This window comes from Uranotaenia lowii, chromosome 3, assembly GCF_029784155.1.
Source record: "Uranotaenia lowii strain MFRU-FL chromosome 3, ASM2978415v1, whole genome shotgun sequence".
In the NCBI taxonomy this organism is placed as follows: Eukaryota; Metazoa; Arthropoda; class Insecta; order Diptera; family Culicidae; genus Uranotaenia; species Uranotaenia lowii.
The window spans coordinates 2,673,996-2,694,654 of record NC_073693.1 but is presented as its reverse complement, the minus strand read 5'-3'; the positions used below and the strand labels follow the sequence as shown (position 1 = coordinate 2,694,654).

At 38.5% G+C, this 20,659-nt stretch overlaps 3 protein-coding genes across 9 annotated transcripts in view; 1 reads left to right on the top strand and 2 right to left on the bottom strand.

Moving 5' to 3' along the window:
* Positions 1-20,659, top strand: part of LOC129758451 (prominin-like protein) — a 152,220-nt gene that overhangs the window by 62,860 nt on the left and 68,701 nt on the right. The gene's annotated exons all lie outside the window — the stretch shown is intronic.
* On the bottom strand, positions 16,879-18,060 carry LOC129758823 (uncharacterized). Its single transcript, XM_055756463.1, has one exon. The coding sequence runs from the start codon at positions 18,058-18,060 to the stop codon at positions 16,879-16,881; it is 1,182 nt and encodes a 393-aa protein (XP_055612438.1).
* On the bottom strand, positions 18,880-19,929 carry LOC129758812 (uncharacterized). The gene has a single exon (XM_055756441.1). It carries the CDS (start codon positions 19,927-19,929, stop codon positions 18,880-18,882), a length of 1,050 nt encoding a protein of 349 aa, XP_055612416.1.

The following is a 20,659-nucleotide window of genomic DNA, read 5'->3' as shown; positions in this document are numbered from 1 at the left end:
GTCTCCAAAAGGCCTGATACGTTGCGTCCCGGTGCAGAGAACCCAGAGGAGTCGAAGGTGTACATGTTCGGCGGGTGCTTGTAGAAGTGATAAGCGCCGGAGTCAGGTAAGTTGAAACAGCTGGGGATCGAAATTTCGTCACGCAGTGGAAAAGTTCCGAAAAACAATTTATACTTGCCTGTCTTTGCAGGCTGGAGAACCTCGTCGCCGCAATCGAACTCAGGGCCGGGACGACTGATGCCGCTGGCTGGAAACAGCGCGACTGAGTCGATGGGCTCTAAGGTCTCCGAAAGGCCTGATGCGTTGCGTCCCGGTGAAGAATCTGATAAAGTCGGTAGTCCGTAAGAATCCTCCATATCCCCATTGTCGATACGGGAGAAAGATAGTAGGAGGTCGTCGTCAAGTCGAAGCGTTGTAGGGATAGCAGATGGTCCATCATTATCGTGAGTTTTGGTTAAAACCCCGGAGTAACATTGCCAAACACATGAACAAGTCGACCGGATGTACCAATCGGAGTGATTTGGCTTGTGGGTGCTATTTGAGGTATGCGGTTTCGAGTGGTTTGCCTGTACAGGTTTTTTGAGCCGGAGTCCTCGAATTCACGAAACAGTACACCGGCTGGCCATGTGCTCGCGTCTAATGCCACAGATTTCAGGCTAAGGTCCACGCCGACCTTGAATGACACTGACTTGAGTAGAGACAAGTCGGTGTCTTTCTTTACCAGGAGATGAGCCTCGGCGGAATCGCAGGATAGGCATTCCTTTACGAGGTCTACGATGTCATCGGTCGTGACGGTATTTTGAAGTCTGGCCAAATAAATCCAAAATTTCTTTTCCGGGGGGGCGACGGTGGCAACACTTTTTGCTGTTGTTGTTTTAGTGCCCACTACAGGGGTTGCCATTGACTCGTGATAGGCCCTTGGAAGGTTATCGGTGCGACGACGTTTATTCGGCTGACTATCGAGGGTTGGCCAGGGGCTTGCTCGATTTGACGGGACGTTCGGACGAGAGCTAGAAATCTTTTCCAAGCTGGCATTAATCTTCACTAGCTCAGCTTGGACATCGGAAATGACTGAATCATGCTTTTCTCTCATATCACGAAACACAGTTTCGTAACTAGCTAAAGCACGTTTGAAAGTCACGTTCGTCATAAGCTTAGTACATTCCTCGCACAGCCAAATAAAACCTCTCACTTCACTTTTGGCCTTGAAAAGCGATGGAGTAAGGCCAGCACACTTAAAGTGAGAAACGAAGCTACAAAAGCCTTGGCACCTGACGCTGTCGTTTTCGCTTACCGGCTTCGAGCATTTATCACACGCCATGTCGTAAGATCTTTTCGAAGAAAAAATTCCGATTCGACAAATCACGAGATTACCGGATACCGATTTGTGTCAGTGTTTGAGCTGCAGTCTGTTCGCCGAATATCTGTGCCGATCGAATAACCAAAACAAACAGCGGTTGCGATGGCGGACAATAGCCTCAAAAGCGAAAATCAATCGTTGATTTTGCAAGCAAAAAACGGATCACAAGCACTTTAAAGGAACGCGAAAACACTGATAACTTCCCGGACACACTCAGTAAAGGTAAGAAACAACAATAAAAGCCTAAGCGACAAATAAAACTATTAAAAACAATTAAAAATCAACGACGAAGGAAAACACGTCTAGACAAATGTCTTTGTTTATATCACTGATTATATCACGAGCAACTTATTTATTCATTTGCATTTGCATTTTTTACTAGCCCTCATTTTTCCTGTAAGGAAAAACAGTTCCCTCAAGAGCAGCACCCAAAGAGATAGCCAGCATTTGTTGCAAATCTCTATCTCGAAGTTATCGAAGGTGGCAGAAAGAAGTAAAGATGGTGGAGGTTAGTCAGCATGAGGAATTGAAATGACGAATGGGTTACAACCGGCAGAGAACGTCGTGGTGCTCATGGCGTGTAAGGCGAAGGATGTGAAGTGAGCACTTTTTTTCAATCGACAACTCGTATGGTTTTGTTGTGTTGGGTGTATTAATTTTTCTGACATTCCATGGCGATGATTAATTACCTTTTTTCCGTTATTTATTAGAAATGCGACGCAGTTTTTAGATCTTCCAACTTTTTTTGTTTGCCGGAGATGATTTTCGATTAAACTTTCATGAAGCATTCAAAGCAGTGAAATGATAATAATTTTCGAAACTCAATGTGTTATCCTAGAAAATACACAAATATTTTTGACCAAATTGTTTAAAGTGTTATAAAAAGTTTTCATGAATAAAAACTGTCAATCAAAAGAAATAAATTGTATGCCAGTTTTTGACATTTTATGTTACCAGATTGCCAGAATGGATCATTAGAGATTTTGGGCATATATACCTACTGTTTGCTGTCTGGGAGTTTCAAAATTATCTTAATCAATATGAATTGGAAGAAATGTGAAGTGAATTTGTGTGTTTGAAGTAAAAACCTGTAAAAATATTGGAAGAAGTTTTTTTGTAAACAAGTTTTAATTTTTTTTAGAAAATTGCTCAGTAATAAGAACTTGTTTTTGATAATCCTGACCATGATGCAATTTGAGATAAATTTCTAATGTCATCGATCAGTAGAGAATTGAAATTATTGATGTGAAATCAGTTTGTAACGCTTCTCCAGAACAAAATGTCTCAAAATCTCACTCACACCTCAGAATGTTAACTTCCGTACAACTACTTTCCGTTGTTCGATCTAGCTTACTAAGCTTATACTACTTTCTGGTAGGTCAATGATCATTTTAAGCATGAAGCGCTTAAGATTGATCATGTTTTATTTCTACGATACTAACTAACTCCAACATTTTAATACTTTATATTTATTCAAAAGAGGCAAACTTTTCTGTAATAGTTTAGTACCTAATCATAACTTCTACAGTTTAAGCCGATTGTCTGAAAAACCTTTTGAGTTCCTTATTTAAGTTTGGCCTCTAAGATAAAAAAAAATGTTGAAACTTACAGTTTCCAGCAGCAAAACGTTTCGGATCCTACGGGAGACAAACGTTTCAGGATCCATCACCAAGGTTGCCGAAATCACAGAAAAATCTATAATTTCACAGAATTTTGGGCAAATTTTCAGATTGTGCGTCACAGAACACAGAATTTTGGAAATATTCACAGAATTTAAGGATTTTTTGAAATTTGTACGCATATCCAAGACTACAATTTTAAGGTATATTTTAGATTTGTAACTTTGTTTTGTTAAAAAATGACAATATTGGTAAAGTTTATTGGTTTTTCTCAATTAAAATGTAAAAAAAGACTAAATTTTGCGTGATTTTTCAAAGAAATTTAAGGTATTTCCATCACAGAACACCATAATTTTTGGATAAAATCACAGAAAGTCGGAGTTCTTATTCCCAAAAACACACTTTTTTTTTGGCAACCCTGTCCATCACTCGTTGTTTCACACTGAACCTCAAAAATACCCAAACTTGAGAACTTTCCCCGCCAACCCGAATGAAACTCCCTCTCTACAGGTTTGACTATTGGTGGCACAACCCAAAGTTAAGCTCTTAAAGGAGAACTCATCCCCCAAAATCTGATACCGCAATAAAATGGAAATCAAAATAAAAAAAATTACTGCAGGTACGGGAATCACACTCATACCTGCAATGGCTCTGCGATTACCCTTTCAGGATGCTAACCGCTCGACCACCTAAGAGTTGTTGAGAGAAGCAGCTACATCATCGTATATGCGAGACTTTCTGCGAATGAAGTGGGAATAAAAGTTATCCCCCAAAAAAAACAGTTCTTCGCTTTGAACTTACCCCCCAAACCTAAATCTGCCACGATGGAGGTAACAGAATCAGATGCGCTTACAACAAAAAACCCCCAAAAAAACAGTTCTCCGCTTGAAGGACAAGTTTGGCGTATTGGCAAACTGTGATTTTTTCACAAACTTAAGTTGTCAATCTTGAACTTAGGTTTGGCGGGTGGCAGTTCTCAAGTTTGGGTATTTTCGATTTTCAGTGCACTAGCAGAATCGCACGCTAACTTTTGGTAATTTTTTTTTCAAAATTAGGACAAATCAGGACATGTAACAGACAGTTTTTAAAAAAAATCAGGATAATTCAAGCGTTTCTGAAAAATCAGGCGGTCTCTCGAAAATCAGGAGAATTCCTGATAATTCAGGACACCTGGCACCTGACACCAGGACACCTCTGCTTAATTTGGATCCCTTGATTGCGGGTGACAGGTAATAATTGTAACACGGTACAATTGTGTACATGGTCCCACGATAAAGCGAAAGTACTTAAGTTAGGTTCGAGGTAACGCAGTTGAGATGCCAGATATTCTGAGTGGTTATCTCAGAATATCACACACAATTGAGAACATTAATAAGTTCACGCTCGAAATTCATTACCCAATTATCGTTTAAAAGTAACTATTTTCACACCTTTCCGCGTTAAGTGATTTTTTGACTTCTTCCATAGAAGTCATTTTTTCATCATCAACATCATTCTTCATTATTCTATATTTTTATTGTGAATAATTTTTTTGTCTTATTAACATATTTTTGCTCGGAAGAATTGGACGGTACATTTTTTTTAAAGCTGCTTATCTCCAGACCGTTTCCTGAAGCTTGCTGTTGAGTAGCCTGGACCAGTGAAAGCCTTTCAACGGATTGGCTAACTGGAGGACTTTCTGTTTTGGGTGATTCCATCTTTTTTGGAGCCGGGTGATTGTTGGCAATGTGAGCGCCGGCAGCTGGTACAAGAGGTGGAGCCATCATCGTAGGAGGTGCTGGAAGATATTTCGGTTTATCGCTGCGGGGATCTGCTGTATCAAACGTTTTATTATGATTGTTTCAAAAGAAAATAATATTTATTAAATAACTGCCGGAAGATTAATATTAGAACTTGATAACATTTTCGTTCGCAAGAAAAAACTTTTTGCAAAGCCAAGTCAAATTTCAGCAGCAATTAATTGTTCAATTTCAAAAAACCTACCTTTCGACATCTCGCAAGTTTCCCGTATGACCGCGTTAACTTTTTTATTCATTATTCTAAATTTTAGAAACAAAAATCGATTTTTCACTGCAAAAACGATGAAGGTAAGCGGCTTCTACTTCTCTAACTTTCAATATGGCGGCAAAAAAACATAACAAGCGCATTCAAGCGCCAATTTTAACCATTTTTTGGTTTTGACCATAAAACTTCAGAAATGGTTGAACTCATTATGAAAAATATCGTTTAAAAGTAACCCTATTGGCAGTGTCACAGCAAAAACCATAAAATTGTTACTTTTTAAATCAAAAATGGTTAATAAAAATGAGCGTGTGATTAATAAACTTATGTGTAGTAATGTAAATAGCTATCGCTTATGTTACAAGTAGTTATTTAAGGATTTGACGAACAAACGAATAAAGATTAACTCTTTTTCACCACTGAAACCTGCTTTGAATACCTCATTGCAAAAAAAAATACAGGGTCCGGCTATTGAACTGTTACATACCTTTAACAGTGACTATAAAGAAGCATACCAAACCGAATCAGAAGACACCTTATCACTTTGTTAACATCATGTCTAAGTTGCCAGAGGATTTATTTGTTAATTTTATAAACAAATGTTTTTGGAAACATAGGCTTTAAACATCAACGATGTGCTTTGATTGTCTAGTTCCAGTCTTTGAAACGGTTGAAAGACATATTTCGTGAGCTGTCCAGAAAACGTGTATGTATTTTTTTTAATTCGCCTCGCACTTGGAAGATACCTAGAGATCCTAGAGATGTTAAGGGTCGTCAAGCTACATTGATGATAGATTTAATATACTGGATCAAAATCCCCGACGAATCCTGAACTATAAACTGTAGACTAAATCTAACAAGATCTGAAGGTTTCAAGGTCAAGAGCAATAGTGCAGGCCACCAGGCCTTTTGCATTGTTGAAGGTTTGGGCCGGATTCATCCGTAATAGCCGTACTTTTCTGGTAAAGATCAACCTAACACCCTGAACAGGTGAAGGACAATCGGGAATTGTTCTACGGCATGTCCTCGATCCGTGGAACCGTACCCATACTCAAACTTATACCCATGTTTATCCAAAAAGTGGGGTCAACATCGTTGTTTCTGGATATCACCTTTCGACTCTAAATTTGAGTGTAAAAAGACAAAAAGAATTGAAAGCGACACACTTGAATGTTTCGCAGTCAACATGAAATCGTATCAGAAATGATAAGTCGTTTACAATAGCGTTACGAATAGCAATTCCATCTTCATAGTAAAACGATCGTATAAAATGTCGTCTGAAGTCAGTTTTAATCGGATATGATAGAAAGTCCACCATATCTGTAAATATTGAAATGATTTTGCTCCCTCGCGAGCTTCAAGTGAGAAAATCAACGTCATGTTCTCTCTGAAACCTACAGTGCATCCAAATGGCTAAAAATCAAATGGAAATAAGGTAATATTGACCAATGAGAGTACTGGAAAGTATTGTCACTGGCAACGATTTGAAGGCTATGAGAGCATAGGAACGAATAAGATGTCAGATAGCGCCAAATTGGTGTAGTTTTTGTCGCTCTAGAAGGCAATGAATTTTACATTTGTATATTGCCTTCACTTTGGTAGGTAAATGCTGATTTTCCAACTTGCATACGATCATTCTATAATTTATATGGAACGTATATTAAAACAGCATAAGAATATAAAAAAAAATGTTGCTGTGTTCTTTTTAGAAAATTGAAAAAGATATATTGAGATTTGTTGCACCACTCAACAACAGCAACAAATTATCGAATTTCATTGTTTTTTTCCTTACCTTCCCCACTGGGAAAAACTTTAGCAAATCTATTATTCCAAGTGGTAATAACAACAATTTTCTCTTACGGAAGCATTAGTTTTTTTTTCCTCCCGCGGTTCACACTTCTATTTTCCATGAGGTCTACTCCACTCAATGGCAGAAAAAAGGGTTTCCAATTGAAAGGGAGAAAAAATCACACCAGTTCGTCGCTAAGATTGGTTCTGCTTTCACAATGACGGCCAAGGGAACACCATAACATTATTACATTTTCTCTGCAGCAGTAGCACTAGCCCAGTAACCGCCAATCTTCAAACCGCGATCGGATAGCAGCAGCCAGCAAATTGGTATCTGCAAAAATGAAATCGAAATTTTTGCCCCCTTTATTTTACTCCAGCAGCCAGCCAGCCAGTCAGTTGTCTGATTTCCTCTCCTAGCTCGTAGGTACCAAGCTGAAGCGCCATTCGTCCATTCGAAAACAAAAATGGGGTCATAGCGATGGCGGGAAAAAACACATAGTTAGTGAGGTAGGTTAGGTTATGTTTCCTCCTGAACGACGTTCGACCGCCATCAGGCCAGGCTGGTGTAATTGCAAATCGTATGCTCGTATTCGCATCCGGTCAAAATGAAACGAAAGGTGTGTGTTTCCACCACAATTCAAATGAACTGGCTGGCTGCCTGCCGTTGGGGGATGCTGTAATTTGAAAATTTATCTCTTCTGTTGTGAAATCCCTTTTGCCCCAAACAGCAGGGTTGATGGCAGCAGACAGGGTTGCTTTCTCTTTTTTCGAGCTTCCCAACACTACTATTTGAAGATGGAATGACCAACACAATAGAAACACCCCCTCATCAGTTGGACCGACCGACATTAGAGTAACGGACCACTATCATCAAAACATATTTCACACACAATCTCATTTTGCATTGGAGTTGAGTCAAAGTCAGAATGAAGGTGGCTGGAGATTCCATCTCCAATGCCTGAGTCAACCCTGGGTTCAACGAAGGTTTATTTTAATTAAAATAGTTCTTCATTAGAGGAAAAACTCGCGTGGCGGGATCCGTTACGTTTATTGCAGTTTGCAGTTTGTTGTTGTTGAGCTACCTACTCGTGTTGGTTGGGCTGACCCAGTTTGTTTTGGTGCAGCGATATTTTGCATCGGTATGCATTTATTTATTTTTCTCAGCTCATTGGTTGCGGGGTTGAAAGTTTCGACTTCAAATTACACTCCGCGGGATAGCAAAATATCTGCATCCACAGATGAGTAATGCAGGTAGAGTGAAATTAAATAACACATTAGGTCAATCCATAAATAAAATCTTAAAAATATGTTCTAGCTATATGCAAGAATGAATGTAAAAAAAATCCCAATCTTCAAAAAATAATGATGAAACAGCAACATTAGCAACAAACTGTAGATATTGGTTTGATAAACTTTCTCATATGTTCAAGCCAATCAACATTGAATTGGAGATAGGTTATGGAAGCTTGCATCATAACCCATTACGATGCCGGCCCAGTCTTTGTAAAGGGGAGAAGAATAAAAAGGAAATCTTTGGATTCCTGTGCATGCATGCAACCACTATGTGAGACTTGTCAACGAAAATTTTTTGGCTGGATCGTTTTGTAGTTCATTTTAATTTGTTTTCTATTCTTATTCTATTTTTTTCAATTGCTGTCCAACAGTATAACGCACGGTTTGATCGCCCTATTTTGTTCATGCTACCTTTTTAAACTAGTCCACAAGAAGTGTGGCCTGTTTTCAGTTGTGTTGGACCAACCAGACAGAAAAATGGACCTTTTTTACCACTTCCAATCTACAATCGAAATGTTCGGACTACGCTTGATTGAACCTTCAAAGGTGAATTCACATTTTTTACTGTCATAGTATTCATCATCCTCACTTTTATTCAAATTTTAGCTCACCGTTAGATTCCCTTAGGACTCTTAGAACGATTTATAAGAGGAACTTTGAATAGTTGGTTTCTACACTGAACCCAAATTCACTCTTAAAATACACATGATTTTTCACTTAAAAACAAGGATCCAGTGATTTTCTTCCATTCAAGTGCGACATATACATTTCACTTGGCAGTCACTTAAATTTCAAGTGAATTCATCCACATTCACTTCAGTCGTCACTTGAATTTGAAGTGAGAAAAAATATTCACTTCCCCATCACTTGAATTTCAAGTGAATGTCAGGTTGTAATTGTGTTTATTTTCAGAGTTCGAAATGGCAAATTCTAAAGAGCAGCGTTTAAAGCTTATGCTGGATTTGGATTTTCCCAATTCTTTAATAGGCGATTTTTGCGGTAGTTTGTGTTAAACGCGATGTAAGAAAAAGTTATTTAAAGTTGTTATCATGTTTCAGCTTGTGGGTTGAACGGGACAGGTTTTTTGGTTTGCAGCAGGGAAGATTTAGAAGTCGCACTATCCGCAGTTACCGATCTGTCTTGGGATTACGATGGAATTTTCCTTTCGCCATAAATTTATGGCGAAAGCGTAATGTAAGTATTTGAAATCGTAGTGCTGTTCGTTAAATGTTCTTTTATTTAAAAACGCGAGAGATAATTAACTAGAAACATACTTAGAAACTCAGATAAATTTCACTCGAACGTCCTAGTGTAATTCACTTGACCGGTCACTTAAGTGAATTCACTTGACCCATCACTTAAAATTCAAATGAAATTACGTATGGCGAGAATTTACTACAGATGTCACTTATTTTTTGAGTGAAAATTATTTTGGGTGTAGCTATTTTGGGGTCTTTCTTAACACATTGAGGACCGCGGAGAAATCTTAGCCGGGAAACACCAAAATTCGGCATTCTATACCTCAGAATCCTCTGGAACAAGTTCTACGAATTTAGTATCTTTGAGATATCCAAAAAGTTGTGTTTAATTTTGCCGAACAAAGTTCGATTAGACTTATAATATTGTGATTTAAATCATCGACGTTTTTCGGCGGATTTTAGAATCAAAAACGTTACTACCAGTTATCCAGACGTTTCGAGCTCCTCTTCAGTGGACACTAAAATTATATTTTAAACAATGAATTTTTATCTAAATTTACAATATTTAAAATCTTACAAACTACTGGCCTTCGTCCTAACGTTTTTGATTCTAAAATCCGCCGAAAAACGTCGATGATTTAAATCACATTAAAGCGCGGCGATAGACAAAATTCGACTTATAATATTTGAGTAATGCTTTTAAGTAAATCATACCCGTGGCAAACGAAAAATCGAGAATTTTCGTATTTCGTCTGCAATGTGTTAAGGCACATTCCTAGAATCCTGCTAAAAATTAGGGTCTATGAACATATTCATCGGACGCTATTCCGAAAACCATTTCATAGATAGATAATGATTTTTTTTATAGCTACAAAAAATCATGTACTATCTATTTTTAAACCGCACAATAAACCGAGTTGAAATTTTGTGGATAAACAAATGACCCCTGGGCACGAATTGTCAGATAATAAAAAAAAACATCCCAATATATTTATTTTGAATCTTTAAACCGCATATCTTCAACCACACAATTATTTCATTGAGTTGGTAGTGTGGTTGCATTTTTTAAAGATTTTCTCCGTTTCTACGTTTGATTGTTAAAGCATTGTTTATCTCAACCAGGGTGGCCACAGAACCGGAAAACCTGAGAATTCAGACCCAAAACCGGGAAAAATACAAAAGGAAACCAAAATTTAGTTTTGGTTTCAAGAACGGACATTCTACCAAAAACTCCAAATTCAGAATTAATATTTAAATTTTTAAGTCAGAACAGTTCCAAAAATTTGTGGAAAGAAAACCATAAGTTTTGAAATAAAAGAAAAACACTCCAATATCTCTTCAAAATCTATTGCATCTCAATAGAGAAAAAAAACTCACAATGCAGAACTATAATTGCAAATTATAAAATAAAAAAAGAGGCTTTTATTAGGTGTAATTTATCTGTGATAGTGTTAAATTCAAAAGTTAAACCGTTAAACATAAGACAAAAATCAAAATTGAATGTTTAAATCATCTTTACGCACGGCGGCACGATGCTTCATATCAACAAATTTGACATCTCTGAAAATTTGCAGTGTTGAATAGGAATCTATCTCCTGTTAAACGCACAATTTGATAGGAGATAGTTTCCTATTTAACTCCTTAATTCCTATCTAGGCTTCATAAATGAGACTAGACTAGACTAAACACTTATTTTTAGTTGAGCTTCAAATTTCACTTTTTTATATTCAAAATAGTGGTTATAATTTTTCAGAAAACTTCACTTTCCAATTCCTTTTTAATACTCGGAAATTTCAAAAATTTCGAATGAACTTCTTTTCGAATATGATCCGTGGCGAAAATTTGAAGAAAAACGTCAAAATTTCCAGGGGAAATGTATTCGAAATTCTAAATATAGGAATTTTCAGCTACGCTTTAAAGAACTTTGTAATAAGAGTGTGTTTATGTAGATTTAAGACAAATAGCTTTAAATCCTTGAAAAATGTTTTACCTCACTAAAAAATTTATTTAAAAAAAAAGTTGTATTGAATGTTAATTTGTTGTTGACTGTTGGTTTTGCAACATTTTGTATGTAGATCAAAAAGTTTTAGTGAATAATTACCTGCGGCGGCTGTGAATGAAAAAAATAAAAAATAAAACAAAAGCTCCTTTTGAAATGCTAGTTACTATTGATAATTGAACTGATTAGGCAATATTTGGAATTGTCAAAAATAAATCTATCCACAAATGCTTAACATGTGAGAGTTCAACGGAAGTTTCGTCTGCTATCCGTGAACATTTGATAAAAGTAGTTCTTTATATAAGTCTTTGCTTCACTGTATCTCATTTCATACTGAATCGATTGGTTTTTTTTTAGATTTATTCCGTTAATTTTATCATCATTCTCATAGTTTCTTTAAAATCTCTGTTTCTCAGTATGTTGGTTTAAAATTTTGACTATTTTGAGATCTTTTGACATCTTTTTTGTTTACCATTCAACTTAGTTTTTGCATAAATCTTTAAAATTAGTCTTAGCTTAGCAAACGTAGCTTAACTAAGCTTAATTTTGCAGAAACATTAAAAATTAGTCTTCCTGATAAAGTGGTTGTTTCTATGCAAACATTACACACAATTTCATTACTTCATTATTAACGTGAAAAGTTATATTTAATAAATTTTCATAAATTTTACCCCTCTCATAGAATTGGGAGAAACAATGTTATTTTGAACACCTAACTGTTACTTTTATCACTTTAATAAAATTCACATTTTTCTGCATAACAAATCTGTGAGAAATGCTCTGCAATGTTTTGTTTAAAACTTTATGGTTATTGCCAACAAATTTCCATTGTATATTTATAAATTTCTTTCAAAATTTCCATATATTTGGCCGAAAGCTAGCTTCAAATTCATGGGTCCTGAATTTATATTGAGTTTTTTTGAAATATGGGTACTTAAATTCGAGTTTCAAGCAAGCTGCAAAATTGTTAATTCAAATTTAACAACGCTTTGAAATTAGACAAAGAATGTTTCTAATTCTAATTGGTTTAAAAAACTTTTGATTTTAATATCAGAAAATTTAAAAATCCTAATTCCCTTTAGTTAAGTTGGTTCTGAATTTTTAGGAAGGGGAGCGCGATGCGCCACTTTAAAAATATTCATTTCGAACTTGAAATTCCTAAGTTTAAATTTAACAAAATACAGCTAGTGAATCTAATTTGGAAAAATACAAATTTCTGTATTTTTTTATATTTTTAATTTTGATATGACAATTCTAGACTACGGCACTTTTTGCCCATATTGTTTTAATAATCAGAATTCAATATTGAGATCGTGTTTCCATAATTCTGCAGTGAGAACTTTAAAATGATTCGAAATCAATGTTTGATTGAATTTGATTTTATTTTTCAAATTAATGGATTTTTCAAAATAAGAAAAAAATTAATAAACTCTAAAGAAAATAATTTCAGATTAAAAAAGTCTTCGGAAAATGGTACAGTTAACTGAACAGCTACTGGTTTTATGCCTTTTCCATAAACCGAAATATGTATGTTCAAAATTCTTCTTTTGTCACCCTGCCTTTCGATATTTTCGAAAAATCTCAAGGGGTAAATAATAAAGGTAAAAGAATTTTTTGAAAAAAATCTATAAACTAGTACACTACCAAACAATTCCAAGAGCAAAAAACAAACGGTGGAAGATGTGAGTATTTTCACCGTTCTTATTCGAAATTTTTCAAATATTTAATCTTAAATAGCTCCTTTTTTAGATTCAGTTGGTCGCCGACCGTGGCTTAGAGAATAACGTTCAAGTCTTCTAAGCCAGAGGTCATGAGATAGAGTCTCGGTCACGGCATACATAGTACTATTTCTGTGGACTGGTGGTGTTAGCATTAGTAAGATGCTAGCCATTATATCTTTGAATGATGTACGCTTTAGTATTAAGTAGAATTTAGATCTCTTCAAAGAAACATGAAGTTTCACTGAGATCCTATATGTGTGTATTCGTTTTTTCCAAGTTTTTAAATTTATGGGTTTTTTATTCGCAAATTATGCATCCCTTGACGATGTGTAACTTGTTTTGCTTAAATGCGCTTGTTGTGAATGCTTGAATAAAAAATTACAAGGAAATCGTTTATCTGGAAAAGTATTATAAAAAAGCATTTCGAGTTCAATGATTTAAGGTGGATATGAGTAGTAAAACAAATAATGCTAAGCAATTTTTATTCGCAATCTTTCTAGAAGAATGTTATTTCTAAACACTGCGTCTAGGGCTAGGTAGTAGTTAATTGATAGATAGTCAAATGAACTGAAATATTTTATCCGTATCACCTCAGGAAGTCATAATTTAAAAAATCAATTTTCAATCTCAAACCACAATTAGTCAAAGTTCTTATGTAAATTTGGTTAACTGTAAATATCAGCTGATGATTTTACCTTTTTGGTGCTCGATACGAATACCGCATCCACAATCCACAGAAGCAAAAACACGTCACCCAAAAAGAAGAGTTTGCACTTCCCGGTCGGTCTTCGAAAGGCGATGATGATTCAGCAAAGCGATTCAATGAGCAGAGTTGCAGCCCTCAATGGATGCGATGTGATTGTTTTTTTTTGTGTGTCGTTGCTTCAACTTTATTTTCATTCTTCCTACCTACCTACACGTTTTACAACTCGCTGGGAATTCGGTTTTCTCTTCGGGGGCCAATGACACGTTGTTGTAGGAAGGTATCAAACCTGAGGATAGAAAGAAGACGAAAACGTTTGGCGACGTCAAGCCAACTGGCGTCGTCGTCGTCGTCATCGATATCGTTATATTGAGTCAGGTTATGAATTTGGTAGGATTCAATTAGATACTTTTTTTTTGTATCGAAATTTTTTTCAATTATAGATCAACACTGTTCTTGTTGAAATGTATTAAAAGAAAACGGATTTTATGTTGAACAAAACTTTTTGTTACCATTTATTTCATCTATCCTTCAGTTATGTCAAGAAGATGATTCACTCACAGCTGCTAAACAGTTAAAATGTCACGATCTTCCGCTTGTATCTACCCTGAAGTTGATTGTAACACCAAACCAAGCTACCATCCGATGGGTGACGATTTTTTTTTATCAACCTCTCTTAGTTGTCCCTTCACTTTCTCCGATTCAGATGGGTGGTAGTATCGGTTTTTTTCTTCTGCGCTGTCAATTTCTTGCCGTTGATGACGATTTCACCTGGCACTTTGTCGCTTATATCGCTGGAAAGCCCCACCACAGGCAGCCAGGTCAATTGCCAATTATCGTCAAAATCAAAATGTCCTCCATCTTCGGAGTGATGCTCAGGTTTGATGTTTTGATCAATGTTGACGACACTTAGCAAAACGCCGATATGAATTAGTGTCTTCGTCTTGAAATCGGTCAGAAGTCCATAAAAGCTGAACTAAAACAGTGACAGTTGACTAAAATTTCTCTCAAAAGAGGACATCGTTTTAAAATGAGTTAATACTCAACATGAGATGTATGTACTATTAGAAAGTTCTGCAGAAAAATAACCCCAGGAAATCAGAAATGTCAGTTTTGATTCATTAGCGTGTTTATTCAACAGGAACGGCGTTAATTGCTCCGTTTGCATTTTCAATACGTTTATTCCTGCTGTCCGGCCGGTTGTTGAAGATTGCAGAGGCACACACAAACAGTTGTGGGCAATTTGTTTTTTTATTCTTCTTTTTGCTATCACCTCGAGTTATATTCCCGGGACTGAATCCAGGACGTGATTTTATTATCACTGGATTTCGAACCAAATGCCATTCAACGATCTTGAAACAATTATCATCAATTACGTGAGGATGTGGCACTATTTGGATATCCGTTGGTGGAACTGCTGCGTCATTCAATAAATTAAAACAAATGATTTAAACAAAGGAAAACGAACTTGAAAAACATTTTTCATATAAGAACAAAATAAATCAACAGAACAATAATTTGAAGTAAAACTCTCATAAATTAAACCAACACATAGATAAAAATTCTCAAACCGTTATTTGAAATCACATTTAAAATGACACACAAATAAACGAAACGAAAAAAAAACTTCAAACATAATTCACGTGACCGGCATTTGCATAAACCTCGATTATTTAAATTCAAACCCGAACCGAACCGATGATCGTTTAGTTCAGTTGAGAGTATTCCTTCTGCGTCAAGTGGCCAGCCACGATGTCGCCGAACGTGTCGTCTTTGCTTTCGAAAGCTTTTGGTTTTGGTTGGCCCATTGCGGGTCAATTCTGGGAGAAAGAAAGAAAATGACCAACGACAACGACAACGGTTATATGGCGAATGAATGAAGGTAAAAGAAAAAAAAAACAAGCAAACAAACAAAACGTGAGAAGCTGCGAATCTACGTTACAGCAGTTGTGGAGGATTGGATGAATGTGGGTAAGATTTATCGACGAACTTAAAGTAATAGTCAAATGGCTTTCCCTTTTTTTTGTTGTCGTTGTCATCCTAAAACTACCACCACCAGCTGGTGCAATAAAAGTGAAACGCGATCTTTTTTTTTATTTATGATCTTGGGGACCTTTCTTTTCGGTTCATATTTAAATGATGACTGACTAAGCTTTATGCAACGATCTAAATCAAGGAAATTGATGGATGTTTCGAGTCATAAGAGTTATTGGGAAAGTTTATTAATGTACGTTCGGGTTGGCCTTATTTCTATTGTCTATTCAATCTTGTAATAAATGCACACGGTTTTGAAACTGATCTTGAAGATCTTGAAGAAGATCCAGATCCAGATTAAAATTCAAATCCAAATTCAGATTTCAATCTCTTTCCTAATTCTTATCCTGATCGCAATACTGACTGTAAGTTGCTCCCCCCGGTGGGGGAGCAAACTTAGTTAAACGGGGTCACCAAAATGTAAGTTGTTCCCCCCGGTGGGGGAACAAACTTAGTTAAACGTCCCGATCATCACGTCGGGTCACCAAGATGTCAGTTGTTCCCCCCGGTGGGGAAACAAACTTAGTTAAACGTCCCGATCATCACGTCGGGTCACCAAGATGTAAGTTACTTAGTTAAACTATTAAAATGTAAGTGGAGCAACTTCTTTAAACTACACTGGGCTGTGATATTTTCTTTCGGTTCACAACCGAACACACTCGCTTCTAACTTAGAACTGAACTATATTTTCTGAAATATTATTAACACTTACTTTTCACACAGTTTACTGCTGCTGACATCAGCAGTAAATGTGCGGCCCGCGTCAGCACTAAATGTGCGCGGGCTCCTTATACTTGAGCCAAGCCAAGCTTCGCGCGCTTGGCCTGCTCCTCTAGTTGGCGCAGCCGGCGTTGGCTGCGCCGCCAATGAAAGATGATCGCCGCGATGATAAGGGCCACGATGAAGGCCCCATCCATCGAGTACGATGCCACATCGTGCATCGTAATGGAATTTTCCACGTTGGTGTCGCCTCCGAATGGCCACATGCTTCGTCTGGGTGTCGAATAACTGACCAATAAATCGAGTGATCAATTCGATTTATTGGATCAATTTGCTGATATAGTCATTCTGGTGCTCCTCGTATCCATTCCCTAAGGAGTCACCAGGCGGATGTTACACCAACCACTTTTGTGAGATTGGGCCAGCGTTGCCCAATCTTTATGAAACTTCCATTTTTCTCCCCCCTGTGGGGCGCAGTCTGCCGCCCCAAATCGAATCAGTAGACCTTGGGGGTGGATCCTCTTCAAACTCAGCTGCTCTTACTTGCTCTGTTGCATTTAGTTGTGGCATTTCTGTTGGCTCATTGCTTGCTTCCTTGATGACTTCTGTTGTAGCTGTATCATTGATTGCTGATTCAGTTGTTTCGATGGGCAGTGGTGCCAAAACTCGTACATTGCGCGTGTAGGTGCCTGAAACCGTGCGTATCGTTGCTACACGTACAGCTCCGTCTATTCCAGTGAACGTTTGCGTTACAATGCCCATAGGCCACTTTGCAGTCGGGATGTTGTCATCTCCTATGAGTACAATCTGCCCGACCTTGACGTTGGGGTTCCTTTTTGTCCATTTTGCGTAGTTGCGCAGCTCATGGAGGTATTCGTTCTTCCATCTGTCCCAAAATTGATCGAGTTGCGTCTGAACACGTTTCCAGCGCACTTCCAAGTTACTTCCATTAATTTTCTGTTTGGGGATTGGCAATGCAGTCATTGGCCTTCCAATCAAAAAATGGCCCGGCGTCAGTGGTTCTACCGAGCCTGGTTGAGTTTGTGTTGCCGTTAAGGGCCTGCTATTCATTATAGCAGCGATCTGGTAGAAGAGTGTTTGGAGCTCTAACATGTTGAAGTGTGCTCCTCGTCCTGCTCCCGTGAACAGGCGTTTGGCAGTTTTTATGTTTGACTCCCAGAGCCCTCCGAAGTTAGGACTTCTTGGAGGAATGAATGAAAATTCTATTCCTCGCTCTGCAATCAACCCAACAAGCTTGTCTTGAAATATTTGATTGTTGTAGACTTTCCGCAATTCAGCAAGTTCTCTGCTTGCGCCCACGAAATTGCGCCCATTATCAGAGTATATTTTTTGCGGTGTTCCTCGGACAGTGGTGAATCTTATGAGTGCGGCGATGAATGCACTTGACGATTGGTTTTCGACTACTTCTATGTGCACTGCTTTCGTTGAGAAGCATATGAAAATGCAGGCGTATGCTGCCGTCTTCGATTTCGTCCTGTAGTTGAGTAATACCTCGAAAGGTCCGCAGAGATCCACTCCCGTGTGAGTGAATGCTGACGAGGGGTTCACCCTTGCTAATGGCAATTGGCCCATGTGTTGCTGTGTTTTCCTTGGCCTCATTCTGTTGCACTTTACGCATTTGCTTAGAACGCCTTGGATAATTTTTCTAAGATTCTGCATCCAGTAAGTGCGACGAAATTCGCTTATGACTAGCTCGAGTCCGCAGTGGAAGTTCTTCTCGTGTATGTGTGATATGATTGTTTTCGAAAATGGATGAGTTTTCGGGATCATGATTGGGTTCTTATGTGTGAATGGCACGTCAGCCATACATAGTCTTCCGGTAACGTGTAGTAATCCTTCTCTCAGTGTTAGGTTAACGTGTTGAAAAGGTCCTTTGGGTATCTCTGCACCCTTTCTTAGTGCTTCAATTTCAACGGAATACGCCTTTTGCTGCATAGTCCGCACGATGAGTTTCATGCCTTCTTCCAATTCAGCTGGAGAGAGAGGTCCTTTATTTGCTATGCTGCTTGCTCGCAGTCTCATAGGTAAAAAATTGTCCATGGCTCTACGCAGCCATGCAAAATGCCGTCGGGTTTTTTTCAAACGAATTGTGGTATTTATACGCAAGAATGAAGTCTTCATGTATTTCTGGTATTGCCATGAAGATGCTTATCTTTTTAGTTTGTTCCTCATTGGTGTGATACTCTGGAGTATTGGGCCAATTAGTATGGCGTCCTAAGAATTCCGGACCATGTGTCCAGAATTTTCCTTTCTTTTCAACGAGCAGGCGCGTTGTGATTCCTCGAGAGATCATGTCTGCAGGATTTATCTCCGACGGCACATATCCCCATTGCTTTGGTGTAGTGTGCTGCAGAATTGCGATTACTCTGTTTTTCACAAACTGCTTCCAACGATCTGGCGATCCGTGTATCCACGCGATTACAACTTGTGAGTCACTCCAATAATACTCTTTGGATATACGTTCTCCGAAAAGTTTCTTGGCACGATGACCCAGCTCTGCCATAAGCAGTGCTCCTTTGAGTTCGCACAAAGCAAGTTCGTGGTAATGTTTCCTTCTGAGTCGATGTGGCGCATGTAGATGCATGCTCCATAAGCCTTGGTTGAGGCGTCCGAAAAGCCGTGGAGCTCTAGATAATGCGGTTTGCTCGGAACCGCCCTTCTAGGAAATTCCATTTCCTGCAATTTTGGCAATTCTTTCTTGATGTTTTGCCAAGCCGATGTGATTTCGTGGGGGATTTCGTCATCCCAGTTTAACTGATGCTTCCATAACTGTTGAAGCAGGATCTTGGCTGACACGATTACGGGTTGTATCAACCCCAGCGGGTCGTAAAGGCGAAGGATTTCCGAGGCCAAGCCCCTTTTAGTCATAGTTTTGAACTCTTCTTTGAAACCTTCCGCTTTGAAGGTGAAGGTATCGTGTTTCGGCGACCAATGTAAGCCGAGTGTTTTGATCGCTTCGCGATCTCCAATTTGGATAGTTTGTTCGCGATCCTCTGCTGAGACCCCATCCAATATCCTTTCGTTGTTCGATGCCCATTTTCTTAATGGAAAACCTCTGTTCAAAAGCGCCCTTTCTAGCTTTTCCTTTATTTCTTTGAGCTCTTCTACGGTTGCTGCTCCCACCATGAGGTTGTCCACGTAGAAGCATTGTTGTATAATGTTGGCAATTTGCGGATTGACCGCTTTCATTTCCTCTCCCACCTGGTGCAACGCGCGGCAGGCCAGGAAGGAGGAAGACGCTTCACCGTATGTGACCGTCTTGAGTCTGTAGGTTTGAACCTTTTCCTGTGGGGTAAACCTATATAGGATACACTGAGCCCAGGTGTCATCCTCGTGTAGCAGAATCTGCCTGTACATCTTGGTGATGTCTGCACTGAGAACGTAATCTTCTCCGCGGAAGTCTAGAGACAGGTCGAACTGGTCTCGTTGTATAACCGGCCCAACTGCCTGGATGTCATTCAGCGCCATACCCGTGTTGGTCTTAGCGCTGGCGTCAAAAACTACCCTCAACTTAGTTGACGTTGAGTCGGGCTTTACCACGCTTGCATTGGTCCCTGTTTTTGACCAGCTCCATGTGGTCTAGCTCCAAGTACTCTTTCATAAATTTGTCGTACTCTAGCTTCGTTTCCATGTTCCGAGCGAGTCGTCGCTCTAGAGATAGCAGTCGTCGGTGCGCTTGCGTATATGAGTCCCCCAAGCATGAGAGCTCCCTTGTCCATGGGACTTGCACCACGAATTTTCCATTTGAATTGATTCGATAAGTCTCCCTGAAGTGTTGCTCCACTTCATTTTCCGTTGGGCAGATGTTCTCTCTGGCATCTGGTTCATCCCCTTGGAAGAATGTTTGAAAAAGTTGGTTTAGCTCCTCGTTCGAGCACTTTTCCTTCCTTGATTGTTCGTGTGCTAGCATTGCGCTAGGCTTTATGACTCCACCTGTATCCACGTAACAGGTAAGTCCCTTTTCAACGAGCAGGGGCGTTGATTTTACACTTGATTGTGCTAGCATTGCGCTAGGCTTTATGACTCCACCTGTATCCACGTAACAGGTAAGTCCCTTTTCAACGAGCAGGGGCGTTGATTTTACACTTGATTGTGCTAGCATTGCGCTAGGCTTTATGACTCCACCTGTATCCACATTACAGGTGAGTCCCTTTTCAACGAGCAGGGGCGTTGATTTTCTACATGATTGTTTTTGTGC

Bases quoted from the DNA above. Each gene is read 5' to 3' on its own strand.
- LOC129758823 (XM_055756463.1), bottom strand. From the start codon at position 18,060: ATGAGGCCAAGGAAAACACAGCAACACATGGGCCAATTGCCATTAGCA.
- LOC129758812 (XM_055756441.1), bottom strand. From the start codon at position 19,929: ATGGCGCTGAATGACATCCAGGCAGTTGGGCCGGTTATACAACGAGAC.